Source organism: Camarhynchus parvulus, chromosome 14 (genome assembly GCF_901933205.1).
Source record: "Camarhynchus parvulus chromosome 14, STF_HiC, whole genome shotgun sequence".
Lineage (NCBI taxonomy): Eukaryota > Metazoa > Chordata > Aves > Passeriformes > Thraupidae > Camarhynchus > Camarhynchus parvulus.
Genome location: NC_044584.1, coordinates 5,318,540 through 5,342,791, shown reverse-complemented (window position 1 = coordinate 5,342,791; position 24,252 = coordinate 5,318,540). Strand labels below are relative to the sequence as shown.

General features: G+C 48.9%; 1 protein-coding gene across 1 annotated transcript in view; it reads left to right on the top strand.

The window, feature by feature from the left end:
* The window catches only part of LMF1 (lipase maturation factor 1), a 139,023-nt gene that overhangs the window by 100,515 nt on the left and 14,256 nt on the right, over nucleotides 1-24,252 (top strand). Inside the window, 4 exon segments of the mRNA XM_030958167.1 lie at nucleotides 16,463-16,588; nucleotides 16,590-16,632; nucleotides 20,899-21,052; nucleotides 23,216-23,399. Of these exon segments, the coding sequence (XP_030814027.1) occupies nucleotides 16,463-16,588; nucleotides 16,590-16,632; nucleotides 20,899-21,052; nucleotides 23,216-23,399 (507 nt within the window).

The window sequence follows — 24,252 nt, the reverse complement described above, 5'->3', positions numbered from 1 at the left end:
GTGTGAGGTGGAGGGTGAAGGCAGACAGATTCCGAGGTTCTTTGGGAATGCTGGAGCTTGGGCTGGGATTGTGGAGGTCGATGTGCACCCATCCTGGTCCGGGTGAGGGTGGCTGGGCTGTCCCTGCCCCTCAGGCCCTCCTGCATCCCCAGATCCCCTCCCTCGCCCTGGCGCTGCTCCAGCTCAGCTTTCCCCACAGCAAAACAGAAGGAATGTGAAATCAAAGCACTTCCAGGGCAGATTTTCTGTTACATTTAAGCCCCCTTAAATTAAATCCTGAGCTCCACACCCCCCAACAAGAAACATTCTGAGTTAAGCAGGCAGAACCCAAACTGTTTAATCACTCTGATATTTGATTGCACATCCAGCTCGATAGGATCTGCTGTGCCAGACACGGGAATAGCAGCACATACCACCCCAAACCAGTAAATAACGCTGCTCCCATAATGGCCTCTGGGATTAGTTAGCAACAAGTTAAGTCCTTGCATTCTGCAGTAGTCAGAGGCACTGAGAAACACTCCCTGGGAGCCATAGGAGTGCATTTAATTAGCTCCTGATTCAGGGCACTGGGGGTTTTTCTCTTTTTTTTTTCTTTTTTTTTTTTTTTTTTTTTTTGAAATCATTAAATAAAGTGTCACCCCAAGCCAGTGCTGTAAACTCTATTTTGATTGTGGCTGCAATAACCCCTTTGGGCGTCATTCAGATTGTACTAAACAGTTTCTGGAGAGCGCTGGTTTCTCTCAAAATAAACCCAAGTCCGGCTTTGACAAGCTCTAATGAAAAACAAATTGTTATATTACTTAGAAAAATAATTTGAAGGAAGTCTGAATTAGTTGTAAAGGTGGAAAAGGTTCAGCTACTTGAAAATAGAAATTTGGAAGGTATTTATTTTAACCATTAAGCCAGTGGCCTTGAAATACAGCCTTGTTTGTTCCAGAATGCTCCTAACGAGAGCCATGAATCACGCTGTTAATCAGTATGGGAACTTGATTAATTGGAGAGGGGAGCAGCAGTGACTCCAGCAGCCTGGAGCTGGGCTCCTTCACCATCCCTTGTCCTGCTGGCACCACGGGGGCTTGGAGGGCGTCCCACAGCCCTGGGTTGGGCTTTGGAGAGTTGGGAATCGGCCGTGGCTGCTGGGGTTCTGTGTCTGTGCTGGTGCTGCGCTCAGAAGGAGCTGGTTTCCCTTGGAGCAGGGCTTGCAGCGGCTCTGCTTGCCCTGTCCCTGCCAGCTCAGCTTTGCTGGCTCTGCTGTCAAACCTGAGAGGAAGTTTGGATGCCCAGCCATGGAGTCAGACTTGCACAGGAGGCCCCTGAGGTGGGAAGTGCTGCCGTGGCTGGAAAAACGCAGCAGGAAGGTCGGGGTTGGTTCTCACTCACTGGGGCTCCTGGGTTTGGGGCCAGCAGGAGCTGCAGTGCCTTTGGCCATCCAGGGCAGAGTTCCAGCAGAGTTCCAGAATCCTGGAAGCTGCCACGTGTGCCAGGCTGGCCCAGTGCTGGTGGTGCACAGTTTGGTGCCAGCTCTGTGCCAGTCCTTGGGAATATTGCTGAGCACTGACTCCAGAATCACCAGCTGCATCCTTAAATTGCAAGATTTGCTGAAATGGGCTGGGAACTCACCCAGTCCTGGTGTTTTGGCCACGTTACAGCTGTCCAGGGGCTCTCAGGTGTCTCTGTCTGTGCTGCTGTCCAGGGGCTCTCAGGTGTCTCTGTCTGTGCTGCTGTCCAGGGGCTCTCAGGTGCTCTGTCTGTGCTGCTCTTCCCACTCCAGGAGCAGCTCCCAGAGCTCGTGGAATGACGTGGCTGACAGGGAGGCTTCACCTCCTGGGCTCTGGGGCACCTCAGGGTGCCTGGGTTTTCTCCCTGTTTGGATTTTGCACCTGATTTTCAGAATGCCTCCGTGCTCCAGAGCCTTTTGTCCTGCAGCAGAATCTCCAGGTGCTTGGGCAGGATGGGGGAATGGATGCTGAGGATGCTGAAGTGATCCAAGCTGGAGCTTCCAACATCTGCATCTCCCAGATGGGATCAGGATTCAGCTCCAGGCTGGGAGATAAAGGATGTGTTGCACATGTGAGTGAGGGCATAAAACATTTCTGTGTGATGAGAGCCAGAGCAGCTGCAAACCAGAGATGTTCCTGGTGTCCATGACATGATCTTCACCATGTTCTGGCACCGTATTTCCAGGGAGAATTATTTATTTACATTCAGGTGTAGCTGCTAAAGCTGAGTGAAGCCATCACAACCCGTTCCTGTGCCCAAGCCAAAGCACTCGCCCACTGAAATGTGTCAAATATCTTTAAATATCTGTGAATCTCTCCAGTTTCAGTGCAATGGTTTGAAGAGATGGTGAAGGTCTCCCAGGTTTAATCCCATTTTCTGTCCCTTGGTCCTTATCTGAACTGGTTCCTTTGCAGTTTCCCAGCTTTTGGCTCCCACCAAGCCTTTGCTGTTCGGCAGGGGGACATGTTGGGATTTGGGATTGGGATCTCTCCTCCCACCAGCAAGATGACAGGGCCTTTAAATAATGTTTTCTATTCCATTTCAAAAAAAAAAAAAGATGAAATCAGAACAGCCTAACTGGAAACAGATGGCAGATGAGAAGCTCCTTTTAAAGAGGATTTTTAATACATTTATTATGAAGAAAATCATTTATTGGTGTCAGAGATGGATGTGTGAAGACAAAATGTGCCCATTCCAGGAGTGGAAGGGGCTGCAGTGGGATGGTGCCTTTGGTGTGGTGTTCTTGGAGCACGGGCAGGATTTTGCTGCTGGTAAAGTGACTTTCCTGGCTGGAAGGAGGCTTCTTCCCATCCCTGCTCCTTCAGCTTCCCCCTGGGATCACTGGCTGTCAGAAGCAGTTTTGATTATGCTCTTACTGTGGGTTCCTGGCATGGTTTTCCTGCAATGATTTGGGTTGGAAGGGATTTTAAAGCCCATCCAGTTCCAACCCCAACACCTTCCCCTGTCCCAGGCTGCTCCAAACCTGGTCTTGGACACTTCCAGGGATGGAGCAGCCACAGTTTCCCTGTGCCCTGTCCTCCCAAAAGGTCAGCTTTGGGTTTTTTTAACACTTTGCATATTCCACTCACTTCTGTCCTGTCAAGTTAAATGAGTGTGTGCTTTTATGTGTGAAACCATGCCCAGACAGAGGTGGCACTTTCCCCAGTCCCCCTCACACAATGGCTGGCCAGCTTTAATTAAAGCCATTTAAACAAACCCCACACCATTTCAGAGGGATGGATCTCAGTGTCTGGGCTGCTCAGGGATGGAGGTGAAGATGGATTTTCCCTTTTCCTGCTTTGATGAGCAGAACTCCTTGGCCTCTTGTGGGTTTAATGTTGCTGTGAAACACCACTGCCCCCAGAGAGGTTTGATTTTGCTTTGGCAGTGCTGGGATGAGGCTGCAGCCCCCAGAGAGGTTTGATTTTGCTTTGGCAGTGCTGGGATGAGGCTGCAGCCCCCAGAGAGGTTTGATTTTGCTTTGGCAGTGCTGGGATGAGGCTGCAGCCCTGGGATGCTCCAGCCCACACGCAGTTTACACAGCTGCACCATCCCCTGCCCCAGCTCCAGCAGGGCTCTTATCTCCATGCTGATGCAACAGCCAGAAATGGCAGGAAACCTGTGTCACTCATGGCTTTCATCTTCCTTATAAAAACTGGGATCTTGGGAGCTGTGACTCAGAGAGGAGTGCAGGATCCTCTTGGAAACCTGTGTCACTCATGGCTTTCATCTTCCTATAAAAACTGGGAATTTTGGGAGCTGTGATTCAGGATCCTCCTGGAGCAGCTGGGGTTTGTTTGGTGCTGCCCTGGCTGTGGATGGAGATGCTGGGCTGTGGGCAGTGGTGGTCCTTCTCTGGAGAATTGTTTGCAAACCCCAGACTCACTTTCCCTTTTGTTGGGAACATTTCCCAACAGGTTGTGGCCTCCCAGCCCTGGAAGTGTGCAAGGCCAGGTTGGACAGGGCTTGGAGCAGCCTGGGACAGTGGAAGGTGTCCCTGCCCATGGAAAGGGGCTGCAAATGATCTTTGAGGTTCCTTCCAACCCAAACCATTCCATGGTTTTGATCGATCCATGGAAAAGATCCCATGATTTATGCTGACATTGTGCAGAGCATCCTGGATTGCTGCTGCTGCTTTAAACCCTGAGCTGAGCCCCAGAAAACCTCGATCCAGGCAGGTGTTTGCAGCACGAGGTCTCACCTCTCCTGCTTTCTTCTTGGATTTTAATTCCATCTCTGCCAGGAGCTGCTTTGTCCACGTTCCTGAGTAACTTTTTCCACACGTGAAACTCCCTCTGGGGCCAGGTTAAGCTCTGCAGGAACCACGTGGGTTTGCTCTGGGCTTGGTGTCCACACGTGGAGCTGCTCAGGGACAGAAGTGGCACTTTAAATTTACACCCTGCTCCAGGCAGGAGAACTTGGAAGCAGGCAGAAATCCCAGATCAGGCCAGTTTTGGGAAGGCTGAGGAAGTCTGGGAGAAAAATGCACAAGAAGAGCAGTTTGGGAATGTTTTGTCCCAAATTTTGGCCATTGTGGTGTGGCAGTGATGGCTCATGGATGGATTCCCTGCGCTTTGTGAGCAAAGAAGCAGAAAGAGACAGGTATTCAGTAGAATCCTGGGATGGTTTGGGTTGGAAAGGACTTTAAAGGTTATTTTGGGCAGGAACACCTCCCACTAGACCAGGTTCTACATCATGGTCACCCTCAGAGAAGCTGCCAGCTCCTCTGAGATGCCAAAATCCAGGAGCTGTAAAAAACTCATGATGCCTCAGTCAACAGAAATTTCAAAACTTCCTCTGGAAAACCGAATCAGATTGCACTGATTGTTTGGATGGGGCTGGGAATGGCAGGAGTGGGGAGTGGGAGAGACAGGGATCGTGTTCATGGCATCATTAATGTCATTTATTCCATAGCCAGCCCTTGAAAAGCAGTTGTAATCCCCACACAAATCCCTCTGGAGCAGATCTGCCAGTTCTCCTCATCCAACACGGATCATCCCTGCAGCCAGAAATCTCAGAGGGAGCAGAGCCAAGGGAAAAGGGTCAGGGGGGCACCCTGAAACCCAGTGCACCCAAAGCAGCTCCACCTCTGAGATCCAGGGCCAGAGGGATGGTGCTGGAAAGCCAACACTGCAGGGACAGTGGAGTCCTGAAGATGGAGAGAAATAATTTTCCTGAGGTTATTTGGAAAAAAAAATGTGACCACAGATAAGAAGTGGAGCTTCAAAATGTTGTGTTCCTTCCCCAGTTCTCCTTCTCCACCACCCAGGCAGGAAAGGATCAGCTGGAAAGCCCTGGTGGCCACCAGTGAGGGGGTCCTTGGTGCTGCAGAATCCCTGCTGCAGGGATTTCCTCTGGCCCCTGCAAGCGGGGAAAGGGAGATGTTTCCATGGAAATCTGTTCCTCGACCGTCTTGGCAGCCAAAGCTGAAAGGATTGGAGTCTTTTGCCCCCAGCTCCACGTTTCTGGTCAGTGTGAAGCCCCACCTGTGATCACCACAGGCAGCCTGAGGCAGGCTGCAGTGAATTAAAGCACCAGGGGGAGTTTGGAGGAGCACATCCTCTTCCTTCTCGGAGTCAGGTTACAGCGACCTCGGAACATCTGGACACCGTGTCCCAGGGCTCCCAGAGGTTCTGCTGCATGCAAGGTTCATCTGCTTTGTTCAGCTCCTGGCCTTTTCCCTTCCTCCTTGCCTCCTCTGGGTTCAGGGCTGCTCTCAGGGTTCCTGGCCATCTCCTGGTTCCCTGGCTGAAACACCCCATGGAGTTTGAGTTGTGTCTTTCCATGGGCAAGCACAGAGCCATAGCTCCATGGCCATTTGCTGTGCTCGTGGGAGAAGTCGCTCCTGTTTTTCCAAAAGCCTGAATTCCCTCTAAGCTCCTTGTTTCCAGCATCCTGAAAGACTGAATTTAGGGGAAAAAAATTAATTCCTTAATATTCCCTAGATCCTAGGAATGCCTTTGGTGATGTGATGCTGCTTTGCTTTGGGGTTCCTGTGCCTGATCTCCAGGTTGTCCTGGCAGGGTTTCATTGAAATAAGGGTGTCAAGGTGGGTCCTGCTGCCTCCAGGAGCCACTGGGGTTTTTTGGGAATCCAGAGAAGGGAGGTGCCAAAGCCATGGAGTGGCTGAGGTGGCCGGATTCGTGGTGGTCCATGCTGAGAAGATGATGTTGAACTCCAGCATCTCCTGGAAGTGACCCCATCCTCCCCTTGGGAGCAGCACATCCCCATCCCACCCCAACCCTTGTGCTGTTGTGCAGAGCTCAACGCCCAGAAGGAAAATGCAACTCCAGCTTTTCATTTTTGTGCCTCTCGGGCCCAGACCTCAAGGTTTTAAAGACTTTCATATGTGCCTGACTTGATGTGCTCCGAGTATTCCCATTGAAGTGAACTAAGTGGATAAGACTTTGCAGGATTAAAGCCAAATGAGTCCTCACCCACCATGCTGGGAAGTCTTGTTGAAGTGGGTCATTGGAGGGAAAGGAGGAGGAGGCGCTTCCCAACTTGCCCCTTTCATTTTATGCTTTTATTTATTTAAAGGATTTTTTAATTTTTTTTTTTTTTATTCTTAGGCAGCTTGGGGGGAGAAAAGAAAATAAAAAGCCCCAGGCTGTGGTGTAACCACCGCAGGCAGATGTTGTCATGGCTACTAAACAAGAAACCTGGTTTATAAAATGAGGAAAAACAGATGAACGTGAAATAAAAGAGAAAAAAAAAGAGAGAGGCGATCTTAAAGTATTAACTCTGATGTAGAGAAAAATATAAACAGACAGGGTTAGGAAATTCCATAAGGAATATGACTTGTTTAATATTAATCATAAAGGAAAAGATTATGAGGGCTCTGAAGGGTGCCAAATGAAATACTCCACACTCAGCCACTGCTGTGATAAGAGTCCTTGTGTGGCTTCCAGGGCTGCCCTTGGCCGCACTGTGGTGGAGATGTCCTGGCTGGAAATTGTTCCAGGGATGTTCTTGTGGTTCTGCTGCTTCTCCCGGTGCTTCTCCTCCCTCACAGCAGTTTCTGAGTGCAGAGCTGCAGCGTGTGCCAGCCAAGAACCTGTACTTCCATTGCAAATTGTACTTTTATTGCAAATATGGGCAAGTGGGGAGCAGTGATTGTGTTTGGGGACTTGGAGGGGTTTCTGTGATGGGGTGGTGTGTCCCAAACCAGGGGTTCACCGTGTCCCAAAGCTCAGGTGGCTGCAGATGAGTGGCTGGGTGGGGCTCAGGTGGCTCTGCTCCCATCTCTGTGTCACTCTGCTGCTCTTCTTGTCCCTCTCCTGCCATCCTGAGCTGGCACAGCCCGTGGTGATCCTGCACTGGAGAAGTGCCAGTGTCACAATTCCCTCATCAACGCTCCCAGACCATTCCCTGTCCAGCACAGGAGGGTCTTCAGGACCAGGAGACGCCTCTGGGCGGGTTCCAAAGGCTCTCACTGGACCCCTGCCAGTCCCCTTTGTCCCTTGGGCTGTCCCCACGGGTGTTCCCTGGTGACAGTGCCCGATGTCACCAGCTCCCCCAGCACGGTGACAGCGGCGCTGCCACCACAAGACACCAGAAAGGAGCAGCAGTGACCGCAGCTGAGAGGGCTGGGGGACACCTCCCTGGGCTGCCCCTGCTAAATCCTGCCCAGAGCTGCCATTTGCTGCTCTGTTCCCTTCCCTCCCTGCTGTCTCACAGCTCCTGGCTCCGGTGTTTCCAGGCCCCAGTGGGACAGGAACGCCTTGTGGCACAGCCTGTGCTCCAGCAGGGAATTCTGCAGCTCTGGCATTGCTGCTCCCAGCCTTGGCTTTGGCACTGGCTCCCAAACAGTTTGGTTTGCAGAAACCTTCCTCACTGTCAGGAGGAATTAAGCTCCAAAGCCAGACAGAGTCCGTGGCCTGAAGGTCCAGGATGGAAATGCCCACCCAACAGGGCCTTCCAGGGCTGCTGAGCAGGTTCCCCCTGCAGAATCCATCCAGGACACCTGGGCAGATCCACCCTCACCTCTCCAGGTGCCTCTGTCTGCTCCTGATCCATGTCCTGACCCGGCACTGGCTGTGCACACATTGCCAAAGCTCTGAGCACCACGGGGATGGTGCAGGAAAACTGGAACAGCCAAGATTTCTGCATCTTTTCGCAGATCCCTTCATCTTTCCCCTGCTCCCTGCATATTTTCCTGGTTCCCCTCATTTTTCCCAGCTCCCTGCATTTTTTCCCCCATTTCTTTGCATTTTTCCCAGCTCCCTGCATTTTTTCCCCCAGTTCTTTACATCTTTCCCCAGCTCCCTGCAATTTTTCCCTTCCAGTTCTTTGCATCTTTTCCCAGCTCCCTGCATTCCCCCCTCCCAGTTTTCTGCATCTTTTCCCAGCTCCCTGCCTCTTTTCCCAGCTCAGCATCCTGGGAGCATTCAGATCTTTGCTCCTTCTTATCAATCCCTTTCCAGTGCTCCTCCAGCAGCACCAGGCAGTGCCTGGCACTGGTGTCTCACTCCCAGTCTCTGTCCCAGTGTCACTCTGGCACCTGGCTCCTTATCCCCGCTGCTGGATGAGGCTGTTGGACTCACAGGATGAGGCAATGATGGATTTTTGCTCTTCCCCTGTGTTGACAAACCCAGTTTGTGGGTGAATAATGAGTAACCCTTGAAAGCGAGCCCCGTGGCTGATGTGGATGCCCTTGGGCTTTGTGGGATGAGTCACTGTGTGGAGCAGGAACTTCCTCGCAGACAGGCAGCTGCATTTCATCCTCTGCTGCAGATTCCTTGGAGCTGGAAAGCCTCAAGCCCTGGGCAGCACGATTCCAGGGGAGCAGCTCTCCCTGAGAGCAGCCCAGCTGCCCCTGGGTGTTTGCAGGGCAGCGTTCCCTGCCTGGAATATCCAGCCTGGGGTATTTTCATTCCTCTTCCGAGGGTTCCTCTCATATGTAAGCCATCAGTGCAGCAGCAGCCTGAGCGGGGATCTCGCAGCTGTGACCTTGCAAGTGGGTGGCATTTTCTGCTTCCTCCTCAGCATCCTCAGGGATCCACAGCTCATGTGATCCCGTCTGCCACGGGCCAAATCCGGGCTGGGAGAAGCAGGATGAGGCTACCAGGAAATACCCACTGCCCTCATCTCCTCGTGGCTGGGGTCTTCAGAGCTCCCACGAGGGGCCAGGCTCCTCAGGCAGCCCTGAAATCCTCCTTTGCCATTAGTGCAGGCAGCAGGCTCAGGGATAAATGGCTCCGGGTTTGTTAAATCCCATCCCTTTGCAGCACCTTGGCTTCCTCTGCAAAGCTAAAAGCAGGATTTGGGCTTCTTTTTAATTCTGTTCCTATCTAGGGCTGAACAGACTCCATCAATCCCTGTGTTGGAGGTTACTTTCAGATTCCTACAAGTAAATAAATCCATATAAATAAAATAAAAGCCACCCCCAGCAAGGCTGGAGCAACGAGCATCCCCATCTCTCATGATCTTCCCTGCCTCAACATCATTTTGTCCCACATGGAACCAACTGCTCAGGGAAGGAAAGAGCTGAAAAAGCTATTTTTTAAAAAATTATTTCATCATTTACACCTCGCTCCCATTGTAATTGGAGTTATGAGTAAGGCTGAAAAGAAACTGCTGCAGATGGCAGCATAAAAATGTGAATTTTAACACATTTTGTGTTTTCTTAAGCATCTCTGGTTTTGCCCAGGGTACATTTCATTTGCTATTTATTTAGTCCCCACCTCTGACAGCTCAGGGATTGCTAAGCTGCCATCTGGGATGGAAGGAAAATAGGAAAATGCCTATTTTTCCTGCTTTTTCTTCTTTTGACCTCGGAAAATGTAACAAAATTTAATAAAATTTAAATGTTTCGGTGAGCTGCGTGGTTACAACCAGGAGTTGGGCTTAGAATCCCAGAATCTTGGAATGGTTTGGGCTGGAAGGGACCTCAGTGACCAAACCCTGCCATGGGCAGGAACATCTCTCTCTTAGGTTGCTCCAGGTCCCATCCAGCCTGGCCTTGGGCACTGCCAGGGATGGAGCAGCCACAGCTGCTCTGGGAAACCTGTGGCAGATCCTCACCAAGGACCTCCGTGCTCCCTGTGGGCGCCTCCCAGCTCAGGATATTCCTTGATTCCATATTTGTCACAGTTTGAAGCCATTTTCCAGCAGAGTTGAGGGAAGGATTTGGGACAGAGCCTTGCTGCAGAGGCACTGATGGAGATGCCAAGGCACGGTGGCTGTTCTGCCCTTCCTTCACATTTCTCCTCTTTTTTTTTAGCATTTCCATAAAATTTTTACATCCAGTCCTTCACTTTTTTTATCCTCCAGGCTTTTGCAGCCTGCCTTTATTAAAATCAAATGCTGCCCAGCCCCAAATGCAGCACCAGGCTGGGTTTTCCTGGGGGGTTTTCAGCTACAACTGTTTCCCATTTCTGCTGGGCTCTCAGGAGCCCACGGGCTCAGGGACCAGGGATCAGCTCCGTGTGTTCCCCCCCAAAATATGCTCTTGGTTTGCTGGAAAAATCCAGGTCATCCCAGAGCTGGAAACTCACCCAGCCTTGGCTTCCAGTGACACCGAGTAGCCAACCCAAGTTAAATATTTCACTGCAGATGTTGCTGAGAGCTTAAAGTTACCCAAAATTATGGATTTAACGAGGAAAGGAAAGGAGCTGCAGAAAGATCCAAATCAGGGAAGCCACCAGTGCTTTCCAGGCCGGTGTCAGGCTGATCAGATGTGACATCCTTGACTTTTTCCTTGCGTTTTCCCTGGGCCTGCGGATGTGGTCACGTCCTTTCCTTTTAGCTTGAAGAGGCAGAGATGGGTTTGAATCCGTGCTGGGCTTGAATCTGGGGAGCAGAGTCCCAGTCCAACTGTTGCAGATGTCTCCATTTGTGAATTGGTGAAACCAAAACCTTGGATTTGAATTCTTTTGGAAGGGGATTGTGACACAGATCCCTTTTCCCTGTGCCAGGGCTGTCTGACATTGGCCATGCTCAGCATTCCCATCAATATTTATTTCCAAGAACATTGTTTTCCCCATACTCTGTCTTTAATACCAATTTCATCCAAATTTTACCATGACCTGGACTAGAAAAGATGTTCACTATCAGAATAGATCTTTTCTGATGTGTTCTCCTTCTCTCCTTCCCAAAAAATTGGGTTTGCTCTGACTTTGCCAATTGTTAAATACCTCTAAGTATTGCAGAAAAAGTGATTTTCAAAAGAGCCTGCAGTGCCTGGATGGTGAAAGGGAATAGAAGCATTTTTGCCAGAAGTGTTTTAGCATTCCTTCAATCAAGGAATATAAACAGTTCCATGTGACTTTGGGCTGATCCGGGATTTGAGAGCAGGGTTTAATTCACATCATTTCTCACAGAGGGAATTTTGAACCCACATATCTCCTAAAAATGTCCTAATTAGTAGGGAGGAGGATATTCTGGGAAAGGCTTTCACTTTCTACTCTTGGTGGTGTTCCACTTTATTACTGATCACTCAATAACCATCCAGCGTTAATTACAGGGGAGTTCTGTGTAACTGAGTTATTGATTGGTGCCTATTGACAGCCCATTCCAGGCTGTAATTAAACCTCAAACCAGCATTATTCCTACAGGCCTGGAAAATGCTTTTCCTGAATCCTTCTTTTCCTGTGTGTTGGTATTAGGGGATAATCCTGGCTCTGAGGCACAAATGGCAAATGAAAATGGTGTTTGTGGTTCCACCAAGTCCAGCGCTCCGTGGTGCTGCCCTGTAAAGGAGCGGGGCTGGTCCCACCCTCCAAAACCTGCATGCCTGGAGCCTTTTGGGGAGGACCAAGGTGCTGGGAATGCCTGGGGTGGGATTCCTCATCCTGGCTACTGTCTAGAGCTAAAGAGCCCTCATTTTGCCCCTGGAGTAAGTGACCCTCAGCTTTGTGTTTGGGTTTGCACATGGTTTGAAATCAGGGAGGAATTCCTTTATGGAAAGGGCTGTCCAGGGTGGAACCCCCTTGCCTGGAGGGATTTCGTGTGGATGTGGCGCTTGGGGACACTTGGGATCAGTGGTGGCCTTGGCTGTGGTGGGGGAACAGTTAGACTCAATGATCCAAGAGTCAGTGATTCCATGATTGCAACCTCAATGATTCCATGATTCCAACCTCAATGATTTCAATGATTCCAACCTCACTGATTCCATGATTCAACCTCAATGATTCCATTATTCAACCTCAATGATTCCAATTATTCCAACCTCAATGATTCCAATGATTCCAACCTCAGTGATTCCATGATTCAACCTCAGTAATTCCATGATTCCAATCTCAGTGATTCCATGATACCAAACTCAATAATTCCATGATTCCAACCTCAATAATTCCATTATTCCAACCTCAATGATTCCATGATTCCAACCTCAGCAATTCCATGATTCCAACCTCAATAATTCCATGATTCCAACCTCAGTACTTCCATTATTCTAATCTCAGTGATTCCATTATACCAATCTCAATGATTCCATGATTCCAACCTCAGTGATTCCATTATTCCAACCTCAGTGACTCCATGACTCCAACCTCAATAATTCCATGATTCCAACCTCAGTGATTCCATGATTCCAACCTCAGTGATTCCGTGATTCCAATCTCAGTGACTCCATGATTCCAATCTCAGTGATTCCATGACTCCAACCTCAATGATTCCATGATTCCAAAGAACACCCACCCCAGGGGGGTCACAGGGACAATCCCCCAGCCCCTCTTGCCATCCACGTGGTTTCCCACAGGGTTGGTCTTTGCCATGGATGTGCCCTGGCTGTTCCGGAGGCACAGCATCCTACAGCTCCTTAAAAACTTTAAAAAACATCCATGGACACTTTTTCAGGTGCACTCTGTGCCTCCCTACATGGGAATATTTTTGGCTGTGCCTATGATAAATTTTTGGGGAAAACTACAGATATGAGTATTTTTCTAGGAACAGTTTTAACAAACACACTCCAGTGCAGGCAGAGACTCTACTTTGACTTTTAGACTCTACTTTGGGGCAGCAGGAAGGACTGGATGGTTCTTGAGGTTTCCTTTTTCCCTTTAAATGATTTATAATCCTTCCACACATCCCAATTTTGGCTTTTCTGTGCTAATGGCTCAGTATCAAGGAGCTCCAGTGAGGTGATCCTGTTCCCACGCTGTGGGCAAGCTCCAGGTAGCCCTCACCTGTATTTTAGAGTTTCCAGCTTGTTTTTGTCCCTCCTGGACAAATATCCAGGCTGTGTCATGGAATTTGAGCTTCCTCTGCCTACTGGATGTTTGTAACAATGTGGGATTTCAAAAAAAAAACCAAAAAAAAAAACCCCAAACCCCAGCCAAACAAAGAAGCCCAACCTGTAAAAAAGTTACGTCTGGAGGTGCCCATTTTCTGACAGAGGGGTTTGGTAACGGGGCAGGGGACAGAAATGGGAGCAATAATTGGTTTTGGGCCTAGAACCAGGAAAACTACTTTTCCAAATTAATCCAGCGAGAGCCATGAATCCACTGTATTTCATATCACACTTCATAAAACTCCAGTCATAATCCATAAAAGTGACATTATTAGATTAAAACCCTCAGTTCCTCCTAGAAGGAGCTCGCTCATTAGACATGCTGTAGTTTTATAACCTCAAAGTTCCTCCCCAATTACCATGATTAATACTGGGCTTTAATAAAAAATTTCTCCCAATCACCACAGGGGTTGATCCCATCTGGTTGGTGTAATTGGGAGTTTCAATATTGTCCAGCAAGGGAAGGACGCTCCGGGAGCACAAATCAAGGCTGAGGATGGAGGTCTGGAGATCCAGCTGGGTTTTGGTGGTGGTTGGAGCATGGAAAAGTCCAGGTGATGTGAGCCAGAGGCTGGGATTGCTGGGGGAAGTGTGGATGAATTCTCCCTCCTCGTGATGAAGCTGATGAAGGATCAGGGGAGCTCCTCGTGCTCTTCCAGCAGGGATCTGCCCTGGGGAATCCATCCTAAACTGAACATCCCAGCTGGAGCCAGCACAGTTCTGCTCTGAGGGAGCAGCACATGGGAGCTCCAGAGGAAAGGCAGGATTTGGGGAGAAATGCCATGGACATGTCCATCCCTCTGCTCTGCTCTGCTCTGCTCTGCTCTGCTCTGCTCTGCTCTGGTGACTCTCACCTGGAGCACTGCCACCAGCGTGAGGATGTGGAGCTGCTGCAGCATGCACAGGGATGCTCTGAGGGCTGGAGCTGCTCTGGAGCCAGGCTGGGAGAGCTGGGGGTGCTCACCTGGAGAGGAGAAGGCTCCAGGGAGAGCTCAGAGCCCCTTGCAGGGGCTCCAGGAGAGCTGGAGAGGAACCCGGGGCAAGGCATGGACGGACAGGACACAGGGAATGGCTTCCACTGCCAGAGGGCAGGGATGGATGGGATATTGGGAAGGAATTGTTCCCTGTGAGGGTGGCACGGATTCCCAAAGAAGCTGGGGCTGCCCCTGGATCCCTGGCAGTGTCCAAGGACAGGGCTTGGAGCCACCTGGGGTAGTGGAAGGTGTTGGGGATGGAACTGGAGGAGTTTAAGGTCCCTTCCCACCCAAACCACTCCATAATGATTATGATGATGATGATGATGATGATGATGAAATAACTTAAAACTCCCTCTTGATGGCCATGAAGCCGCTTGCTGGGACATCACACCTCAGCAAGTTTGACAAATCCCATTTTTTGGCTTTGCAGCAGGAATTCCTTAGAGGTTTATCCTTGCAGATCCGAGGAGTCCATGGTTCCATCAAGCCCTGTGTGAGCAGGAGCTGGTGTGAGCTCCAAGCCTCAGCCAGAAGCACTGAAATTAAAAATGTGTCGGCTCCGCAGTTCCACCCCAGCCCAGAGAACGCCAAACTCGTGTTATTTTTGAATCCCCTGATTTTTCAGGGCTGCTGGAAATAAGAGCTCCTGCTCCTGACTTCCAAGCAATAAAGAGAGGTGAATCACTCCTGAAAAAAAACCCTCCTGTGGACCACCCAGGGGCTCCTGCAGGGCTGGGAACCAGAAGTGGCAAAGCGCAGAAGGATTTTCTTAACACAACTGCAACTGCACGAGGCAAAATCACCTCGGAACTGGAGCAGAGTGAGAGGTGTGATAATGAAGCCAGGCTGATTAATATGCATTGAGTTAAATCACATTCAGGTCACAGAGCAAGCCCCAAACCTCAACTGTAACGTGTTCCCCTCCAGGACCCAACATGTGTCTGGAATTCAGATAGAAATCGCTTTTTTCACCCCTCATAATTATCCAACTCAGCATAAATTATTATTTTTTTAACTAAATAATAAGTTTGGATTTTTGTTCCTTGCTGTGATTGGTCAGAACTCTCCTTTTTTTAACAATCTGTGACTTTCTGAAGAGTCCTACGGGGGTTTTAAAACTTGTAACTTGCAAATCACCATGTCAGAAACCATGGTGCCAATCATATAAAATATAAAATCACACATTCTTAGCATTTATTTGTTGTCATTTTTAATGAGAAAACATGGATTTTTTCAACAGAACACTGGCTGAAATTCCTCATGCTGAAACTGTCCCTATGTTCTTGATGTTCGCACTGTGGAGTGGTATTTTGGGAGACCACATGCAGGATATTCTCCTAAACAGCCAATAAAAGCTAAAATTAAAACAAAATAACGCCTCTTAAAATGCACACTTCTATATTTAATGCTGCTCTTTAATTCGAAGTTCCAAGGTTTCCTCCTGAAGGGTTTCAGGAGCGTTGCTGTCATGGATCCCTCGGAATAAGAAGAAAGTGGGTGATTCCCATGGGAAATCGAGTCACTTTGGAAATCAAGGCACTGGAAATGGAGTCACTTTAGAAATTGAGGTACTGTGGAAATCAAGTCACTTTGGAAATCAAGTCACTGTGGAAAATAAATCAAGTCACTTTGGAAATCAAGGCACTGTGGAAAATAAGTCACATTGGAAATCAAGTCACCGGAAAACAAATCACTTTGGAAATCAAGGTGCTGTGGAAATCAAGTCACTTTGGAAATCAAGTCACTTTGGAAATCAAGGCACTATGGAATTCAAGTCACTATAGAAATCAAGTCCTGGAAATCAAGTCACTTTGGAAATCGAGTTACTTTGGAAATCAAGTCACTTTGGAAATCAAGTCACTTTGGAAATCAAGGCACTGGAAATCAAGCCAATATGGAAATCAAGTCACTGTGGAAATCAAGTCACTGGAAATCAAGTCACTATGGAAATCAAGGTACTGTGGAAATTAAGTCCATTTGGAAATCAAGTCACTTTGGAAATTGAGTCACTATGGAAATCAAGTCACTGGAAATCAAGTCACTGTGGAAATGGAGTCACTGTATGCCTGCTCCCTCCTGCTGGAAGCCCAGGCAGAGCTCACATTTGACCCCAGGGTCCCATTTGGGCTGGGCTCCAGGAAGGCTTTGCCATCCCGGAATGTCCTCGTTGGGATGCTCCAATCCCTCACCGCGCGTTTTGGCTGACATTTCGGGACACCCAACACTCTCTGCCTCCTTGTTCCCCATCCAGGTGCTCCTGATCATCAGTGGGAACCTGAGTTTCCTGAACTGGCTGACCATGGTGCCCAGCCTGGCCTGCTTTGACGACGCCAGCCTGGGGCTGCTCTTCGGCTGGCGGCTGCGGGAGCGAGTGGCGGCGGCTGCAGCGCCCGGGGACACAGGGACAGAGCCTTGCCCTGGGTGAGTCACCCCAGAGAGGGCAAAAGGGGCATTTTGGTCTGCTTGGCCACAAAGGTCTCACCTTCAAAGCAAAGCTCTGCTCTGTGGGTGGAGGGGACCTGGACCTTCGAGTGCGAGGCTGGTGGTTGGTTGGTGAGTGTGGTATTGTCAGGGTTTCTCGTGGCAGGAAGGAAATGATGAATCTGATTCCATGTTCTTAGAAGGCTAATTTTTTATTTTATTATAATTATTATATTATATTATATTATATTATATTATATTATATTATATTATATTATATTATATTATATTATATTATATTATATACTAGAATATTATATTGTAGAATATTATATTATAGAATATTATAGAATACTGTACTAAAACTATACTGAAACTATACCAAACTATACTGAAGAATACAGAAAGGATGCAGACAGAAGGCTAAAAGATAATAATGAAAAACTCTTCCCAGAGCCTTGACACAGTTGGATCGTGATTGGTCATTAAGTCAGAACAATTCACATGAAACCAATCAAACAATGACCACTTGGTAAACAATGTCCAAACCACATTCCAAAGCAGCCAAACACAGGAGAAGCAATCAGATAATTATTGTTTGCATTTTTCTCTGAGGCTTCTCAGCTTCCCAGGAGAAGAAATCCTGGCAAAGGGGTTTTTCAGAAAAGAAATATGATGGTAACAGGTGAGGGTCTGTGGGGACATTGCCATGGGGACATTGCCATGGGGACATCGTTTCTGGGACATGTCCTCTCTAGGATCAATGTCACAGCAAGTCCAGGCAGCTGTAGCTCTTAAGTCAGTCCTTGCTCTGCCCCCAGTGACTCGAACTCAAAATAAGAATGTGGAGTTTAATGATTTAACTTACGGTTTTTTAATTACTTTTTAAAATTTTGACTGTTTAAAGTCAAGGATAAAACACCCAGTGGGACTTGAGGTGGGGTGAGAAGCTTGGTTGTCACATTTGCTCTCCTCACTTGCTCTCCTTCAAGGCATGGTGAAGAGAAGGTTCTAGAGAGATCTCAGAGCCCCTTCCAGGGCCTAAAGGGGCATCAAGAGAGATGGAGAGGGACTTGGGACAAAGGATGGACGGACAGGACACAGGGAATGGCTTCAAACTGACAGGCCTGGGTGGGATATTGGGAAGGAATTCCTGGCTGGGAGGGAGGGCAGGCCCTGGCACAGATTCCCAGAGTCCCTGGAGGTGTCCAAGACCAGGCTGGACAGGGCTTGGAGCAGCCGGGGATGGTGAAAGGAGCAGCTGCTGGTGGCCACCACTGGTAGCGTGGCCACCATGGTGGTGGGGAGAGAATTCCCCAAACCAGGGAGGAGCAGAGCTCCTGCTCATCCCATGGATGTGAAAAAACAAATACAGGGGGTTGTAACTGGAGAAAAGGGCTCGAGGTGGCTGATTTCCCCTTCCAGAGGCGCTTTCCAAGCTGCCCTGATCCAGGAGAAGCAGCACTGGGATGTTTCTCATGAGGCTGCGGAACAGATGGAGAGTGGTGTGTGCAGCATTTTTATAAACCGCATATAAGCAACAAATTGCCTGTAATATCAACAACAATCACAGCTGCTGGGGTTAAATATCCCAAACATCTGTCAGAGGAAGGAAAAATGTCAACAAGAGGCAGCATCTGTCTCCAGTCTTTTCTACCAAGAAGCAGCTCATTAACTAAAAATGGGAGGTCCAGCAATGCAGCTTTGTTAAGTTTTGTCTTTTATTTCACATATTTTGCTGGAATAAATCTTAATCAGCTTTTCCCCTGCTGGAGCTTTGCTTTTGAGGCTGTGAAAGTCTCAAACTTTTCCTCCCAACTCCATTTATGCCTCCAATCCCAAACAACACTGAGGCTGCACCTTGTTTTGGGTAGGAGAATCCAAAGGGAGTCACTGTGAGGGGGAGGCAGATCCTGTTTGGAGGAACTTGCACCTTTTCCGTGATGTTCTCCAGAAAGGCTGGCTGAGCCAGGGTGTCCAAGCAAGGAGAATGTCCATCCCACTCTGGGTGGGGCTGTGTCCCACCCTCAGGAGGGGTGGGGTGTCTGTAACATCCTGGGAATTGGAATTCCGGAGTGTTTTCTCTGCTCAGGAAGCAGGGGCTGTTGAGCTGGTGCTGATGGGTGCCAAGAGGCTCAGGGGAACCTCCAGTCCTGGGAACCAGAGCAGAAGACAGGAGAGCCCCCAGCCATATCCCGATTTTCTGAGGCCAGTCCTTGAAGTGTTTGATTCCTACTGAGGTCTCCACTTCCCATCCAGATCCCACTGGCTCCTCTCCCCACGTTTTGCTCCATCTAGGTTATTTTTTTCCCTGAATTAACCCATTTTTCTCTCTGATTGAGGGGCTGTGACCCCAAGGACCTAGAGACAGGAGGAGAATCCTTCCTGTTGAAGGATGAGCAGTCCCTGCATGGCCATGGAGTGCTGAGGAGCCAGGGGAGGCTCTGTGCCTGTACCTGCTCTTGAATTACAGGGAAAGATGTTCAACCCATCTAAAAAAAACCCCAAAAATGCCCCAAAGCCTTGTACCCAGCAGCACAGGGGGTGAGGGAAGGCCTGATTCAAACAGTTCTCCAGAAATGTTCTCAGACTAAACAATTATTAATAGCTTCTGAGAGAGGTTCAAATAAACATCCCTCTCCTGCAGAGATAAGGGGAAAGCTCCACGCAATTGCTTTGAATCCGATCCTTTGGCTGTTAATGTTAAATAAATTGAAAAGGGCCATGGGGAAGGAGCCCCTCGGGGGTCACCTCTGCTTATTTGTCTGATCGTGGCCTGGGATCCAGCCCAGCCCCTGGTGCTGCTCCTGCAAACCCCATCCCAGAGCGCTGGCACAGCAACACTCATCTCCTCCAGGAACGCTGGGAATTGGGATTCTGCAGAAGGAAAAGCCCTGAGGGTGGGGAGAGCTTGGGGCAGCAGCAGGAGGCAGAAGCAGCCCCGGGCTCCCAGAGCAGGAGGCTGATCCCCAGCAAGGTGCAGGTGCCAGCTGTGGTTTTTCCCCTGTGCTAAAGCCATGATTGATGTCACATTTTAGACATTTTTGCTTTTAGCCTTTGCTCAGACTGTTTAGAGAAAGGGAGATGCCAGCAGAGATAGCGGCCTGTGGCAAGGGCAGGGTGGGCACGGGGAATGGGGATGGGAATGGGGAACGGGAACGGGAATGGGGAAACTGGGAATGGGGATGGGAATGGGGATGGGGATGGGGAGTGGAGATGGGGATGGGAATGGGAATGGGGAAACTGGGAATGGGGATGGGAATGGGGAACGGGAACGGGAATGGGGAAACTGGGAATGGGGATGGGAATGGGGAATGGGAATGGGGAATGGGGATGGGGAGTGGAGATGGGGATGGGAATGGGAATGGGGAAACTGGGAATGGGGAAACTGGGAATGGGGATGGGGATGGGATGGGGATGGGGATGGGGAATGGGAATGGGGAAACTGGGAATGGGGATGGGAATGGGAATGGGGAATGGGGATGGGGATGGGAATGGGGATGGGAATGGGGAATGGGAATGGGGAATGGGGAATGGGGAATGGGGAATGGGGAATGGGGAATGGGGAATGGGAGTGGGGATGGAAACAGGAATAGGAATGGGAATGTGCTGGAACCCTGGCTGCTGAGAATTTCAGACTTTCTGTGCTGCCAGGCACTGACCCCCAAGAGAACACTGCATTGGACCTGAGGCCATGGAGAAGGCTTCCAAAATTGAGTGATAGAACTGGGATTGTGGGTGTGGAGTTTGATCAGAAATGTGTGATACCACAGGGTGGAAAACTTAAGAGTTTAAGGGTTTAGAATGTAGTAATATATCTAAAGCAAGATGGAGGTTTTAGGGCAGAGGCTGGTCCTTCTTCTTCTCCTTCTTCTCCATGGGTTTGGGTGGTTTTGTGTAATTGGATTAAAAAGTCCACATTGCGGGCACGGGTGGTTGGTTATTGGGTTAAAAGTGAAAATAATTTATGTGTCATTTCTTAATTGGACAGTTTATCCTTAAAAAGCCCTGTAGAGAGAGAGACAGGGCTCCATTTATTAGTTTGTTGGAGTGAAGTGCTGTAGAACTCCGGGTTTGTGGGACTGTAACATGGATAAGGGCTAACAAACATCTGAGTCCCAACAAGAAATACTGACTTGTGCATTTAATCCCAACCTTGGCAAAAAGAAGCAGAGACTCAGCAGGAGTAGGAATGGGGATGGGGATGGGAATAGGAGCAGAGCAGTGAAATCAGCTCCTTGTGCTCTGGTTTGGTGTCCCCCACAGGCTCCTGTGTCCGCAGAGTGCTGAACATCTCCTTGGGCCTCCTCATCACCTACCTGAGCATCCCGGTGGTGCTGAACCTGCTCAGCTCCAGACAGGTCATGAACACCTCCTTCAACTCCCTCAGGATCGTCAACACCTACGGAGCCTTTGGGAGGTACCTTTGGGCCTTTCTGGCACATCCCAGAGCTCCCTCCAGGGGATTCCAGAGCCAGACCTGCTGTGTGCCTTCAACCTGAAGAGAAACCCTTCCAGCAGGCCTGGAATATGAAAGAGATGGAGAAAAGGAGCAGGTTTCTTTCCCTGTGAAATACAGTGTATGATATATCTATTTATGAGAGAGATGGAGAAAAGGAACATGTTTCTTTCCCACTAAATTCCAATTTATGGATTATCTGTTTAGCAGAAATAAGGAGAAAAGGAACAGGTTTCTTTCCCACTAAATTCCAATTTATGGATTATCTGTTTAGGAGAAATAAGGAGAAAAGGAACAGGTTTCTTTCCCACTAAATTCCAATTTATGGATTATCTGTTTATGAGAAATAAGGAGAAGTGGAGCAGGTTTCTTTCCCACTGAATTTATTTTCTCTGAGCTGTCTATGAGTCAGCTCATTCCATCGACATAGCAAATGTGAGAGCAGGATGAAAATATCCATAGGAGCAGGATGAAAATATCCATAGGAGAGTTCATCCAGGATATCTCCACCATCTCCAGCCCTTTTTTTCTGGTGAGCTTCTCTTCCCCCGCACTCCTTTGCTCTCCCTCCTGGAAACATCCACAGCAGCTCTTGGTAGCAGATTTTTCCAGTGAGTGGCTTGGAAAATTAATTAAATATAAATATAAAATAACACAACTAAATATAAATATAAATGTAGATATAAATATAAAATTATAAATGTAAATCTATTTTGCAGAAGGTGAAGCAGTTTGGCTGTTAAAGGTCTGGCCTCCCCAGAGAAGGGGAGGAACGAGTCCCACCACAAGCACTGGAGATGCTGAGGACACATCAAATTAATATCATTTTTCCTCAGTTTTTCAAATAGCAGAAATTTCTGTGGACAGAAAAAAAAAACCTAGAAAAAATATTAAAAACATCAACACTTGTGGAAAATGCCAAAATTTCCTCTTTTTTTTTTGAGAGAGAGAAATAAGCCCTGAAGCTCTTTGAGAGTTGGAGTGGTGAAGCTCCAGGAGATTGTTTTCTTTGGGCTGTTGTCCTTTTTCTTCTCCAGCCCTTGGTTTCTGTTTCAGCAGTTACCAGGCCCTACAGAGCATGTGCTGAAATGCTGCTGTAATATGTTGGTAATTCCAGCCTATGTAAACCAATAAAAAGAGGATTGCAGCTTATAATGAATGTGGGATGATGTGAAAGCTGACAGGTTTGGGATCACACAGTAGGAGCAAGCTTTTATTGGTAATTTGGTGTCCCTGATTTACAGGGTGTTCCTGAGCCTTGGGCAGCTGGCCATGGCTCAGAGCTCAGCCCAGGGGATAAAATGGAACTTGGCTGGAGAATCCACAGATCTCCTCAATGGAGGCAACAATTATAAGAGGAGATGCTCAGCATTCCTTAGGTTGGGAGCATCTCTCCCTGGGAGCCATCAGGGAGGAAGGTGGAGGTTGTGTGTTCCCAAATTTTCAGTTTCTTGGGCTGGAGGAGACAAAATCAAAGTAGGAAAAAACCCAAAGGGTGTTGTGGCTGCAGAGCCTTGCCAGGCAGGTTTCTGTGGCTCTGCGTTCAGCATGGGAAGCAGCTCCTGGGGCAGGTGGGTGTCTCTGGCAGCTCAGCCAGGACTCCAGGGTGGTGTTTCCATTCCCTGCAGTTTGCCATTCCCACTGCTCCGTGCTGGGATTGCAGCCGAGCCCCAGGGCAGTGCTCATGAGCTGCTGTGATCCAGAACCACAGCCCCACCTGTCCTGTAGGAATCATCCTGATGGATCCCAGCTGGCAAAGGGAAGAGGATGGAATTTGGCTTTGCTGCTGGAGAGAGGAAGGTCTCAGCATCCAGAGAACCTCTGGATCCAACTGTGCCTCCAGGCCAGTGACTCGTGTTCCACGTGGGCTCTCATGAACCTGAGCTTTCAGCTGAGATATGGGGAGAAGTCCTTCTCCTTCCTTCCTGGCACAGAGCAGCCGTGGCTGTCCCTGGGTCCCTGGCAGTGCCTAAGGCCAGGTTGGACAGGGCTTGGAGCACCCTGGGATGGTGGAAGGTGTTGGGGTTGGAACTGGATTGGCTTTTCCCACCCAAACCTTTCTGTGATTTTATGATTGTCCACAATCTGAGCCAAATAACAACGACATCCTCCTGTACCCCACAGCATCACCAAGGAGAGGACAGAAGTGATCCTTCAGGGAACATCCAGCCTGGATCCCAATGACCCCACAGCAGTCTGGGAGGAGTTTGAGTTCAAGTGCAAGCCTGGGGACTTGAGGAGGAGGCCGTGCCTCATCTCCCCCTACCACTATCGCCTCGACTGGCTCATGTGGTTTGCTGCCTTCCAGGTAGGTGCCTCTGGAAGCCTGGGCCTTCCTTGACCAGGAAAAAGCAATTACATGGATTTACTACGTGTTGGGATCACAGGGGAATGTTGGAAGCAGTGGCTGAGTTAATTATGTTAAAAAAAAAAAAAAAAAGGCAGGAACAAAGGTTGTGTTCCTAAAGGGCTGTGCTACTGTAATGAAACTCTTGGCAATTTTATGTGAGGTTTTTTTTTTAAGGGTTTCTTAGCAATACCAAGAATCCCTGTTGGGGACACCCCTGGGGACAGCAGCTCTCATTCCCCACCTGCCCACACCTGGACATTGATCCCTCCAAATATTGTCCCCACGTGATATCAGCAAACAGGTGACAGCCAGAAATTAAATAAGGGGGGGAAAGCTGAACGTTAATTCTTGTTTAGCTTATTTTGCAAATCTTACCCATGTGACGTAGGCTGGGTTTTCCAGAACTGACTGACAGCAGTGACACGAGGAAAACCCATCTCAGAGTACCCCAGGCTTTTCTCTTTGTCCCTGCACCCTCTCCTGGAATATCTTCAAGCCCCTGGGTTTGCTGTCCCTGTGGTATTTTCATTTTGGAGCCTTTGGGATTCCTGGGCTCTGACATCAGGCCATGGTTTGATATTTACCCCGCTGGTTTGTGTGTGCTGGAATTTCATTTAATCTGCATTAGGGCTGCTTATCCCTCTGGAAAACCTCAGCCAAGGTCCAAAGTGCAGCCAGGAGCAGTGCCTGGAATTAGGGAAAGGTGCAGGGGGTGGGTGGAGCTGGGGGCTGAAGTCAGCCTGTGTTTTGGGGAGAAATCAGCTGCCCCAGGCCCAGCTTGTGTCTGAGGTGTGAAAAATGCTCTGCCCAG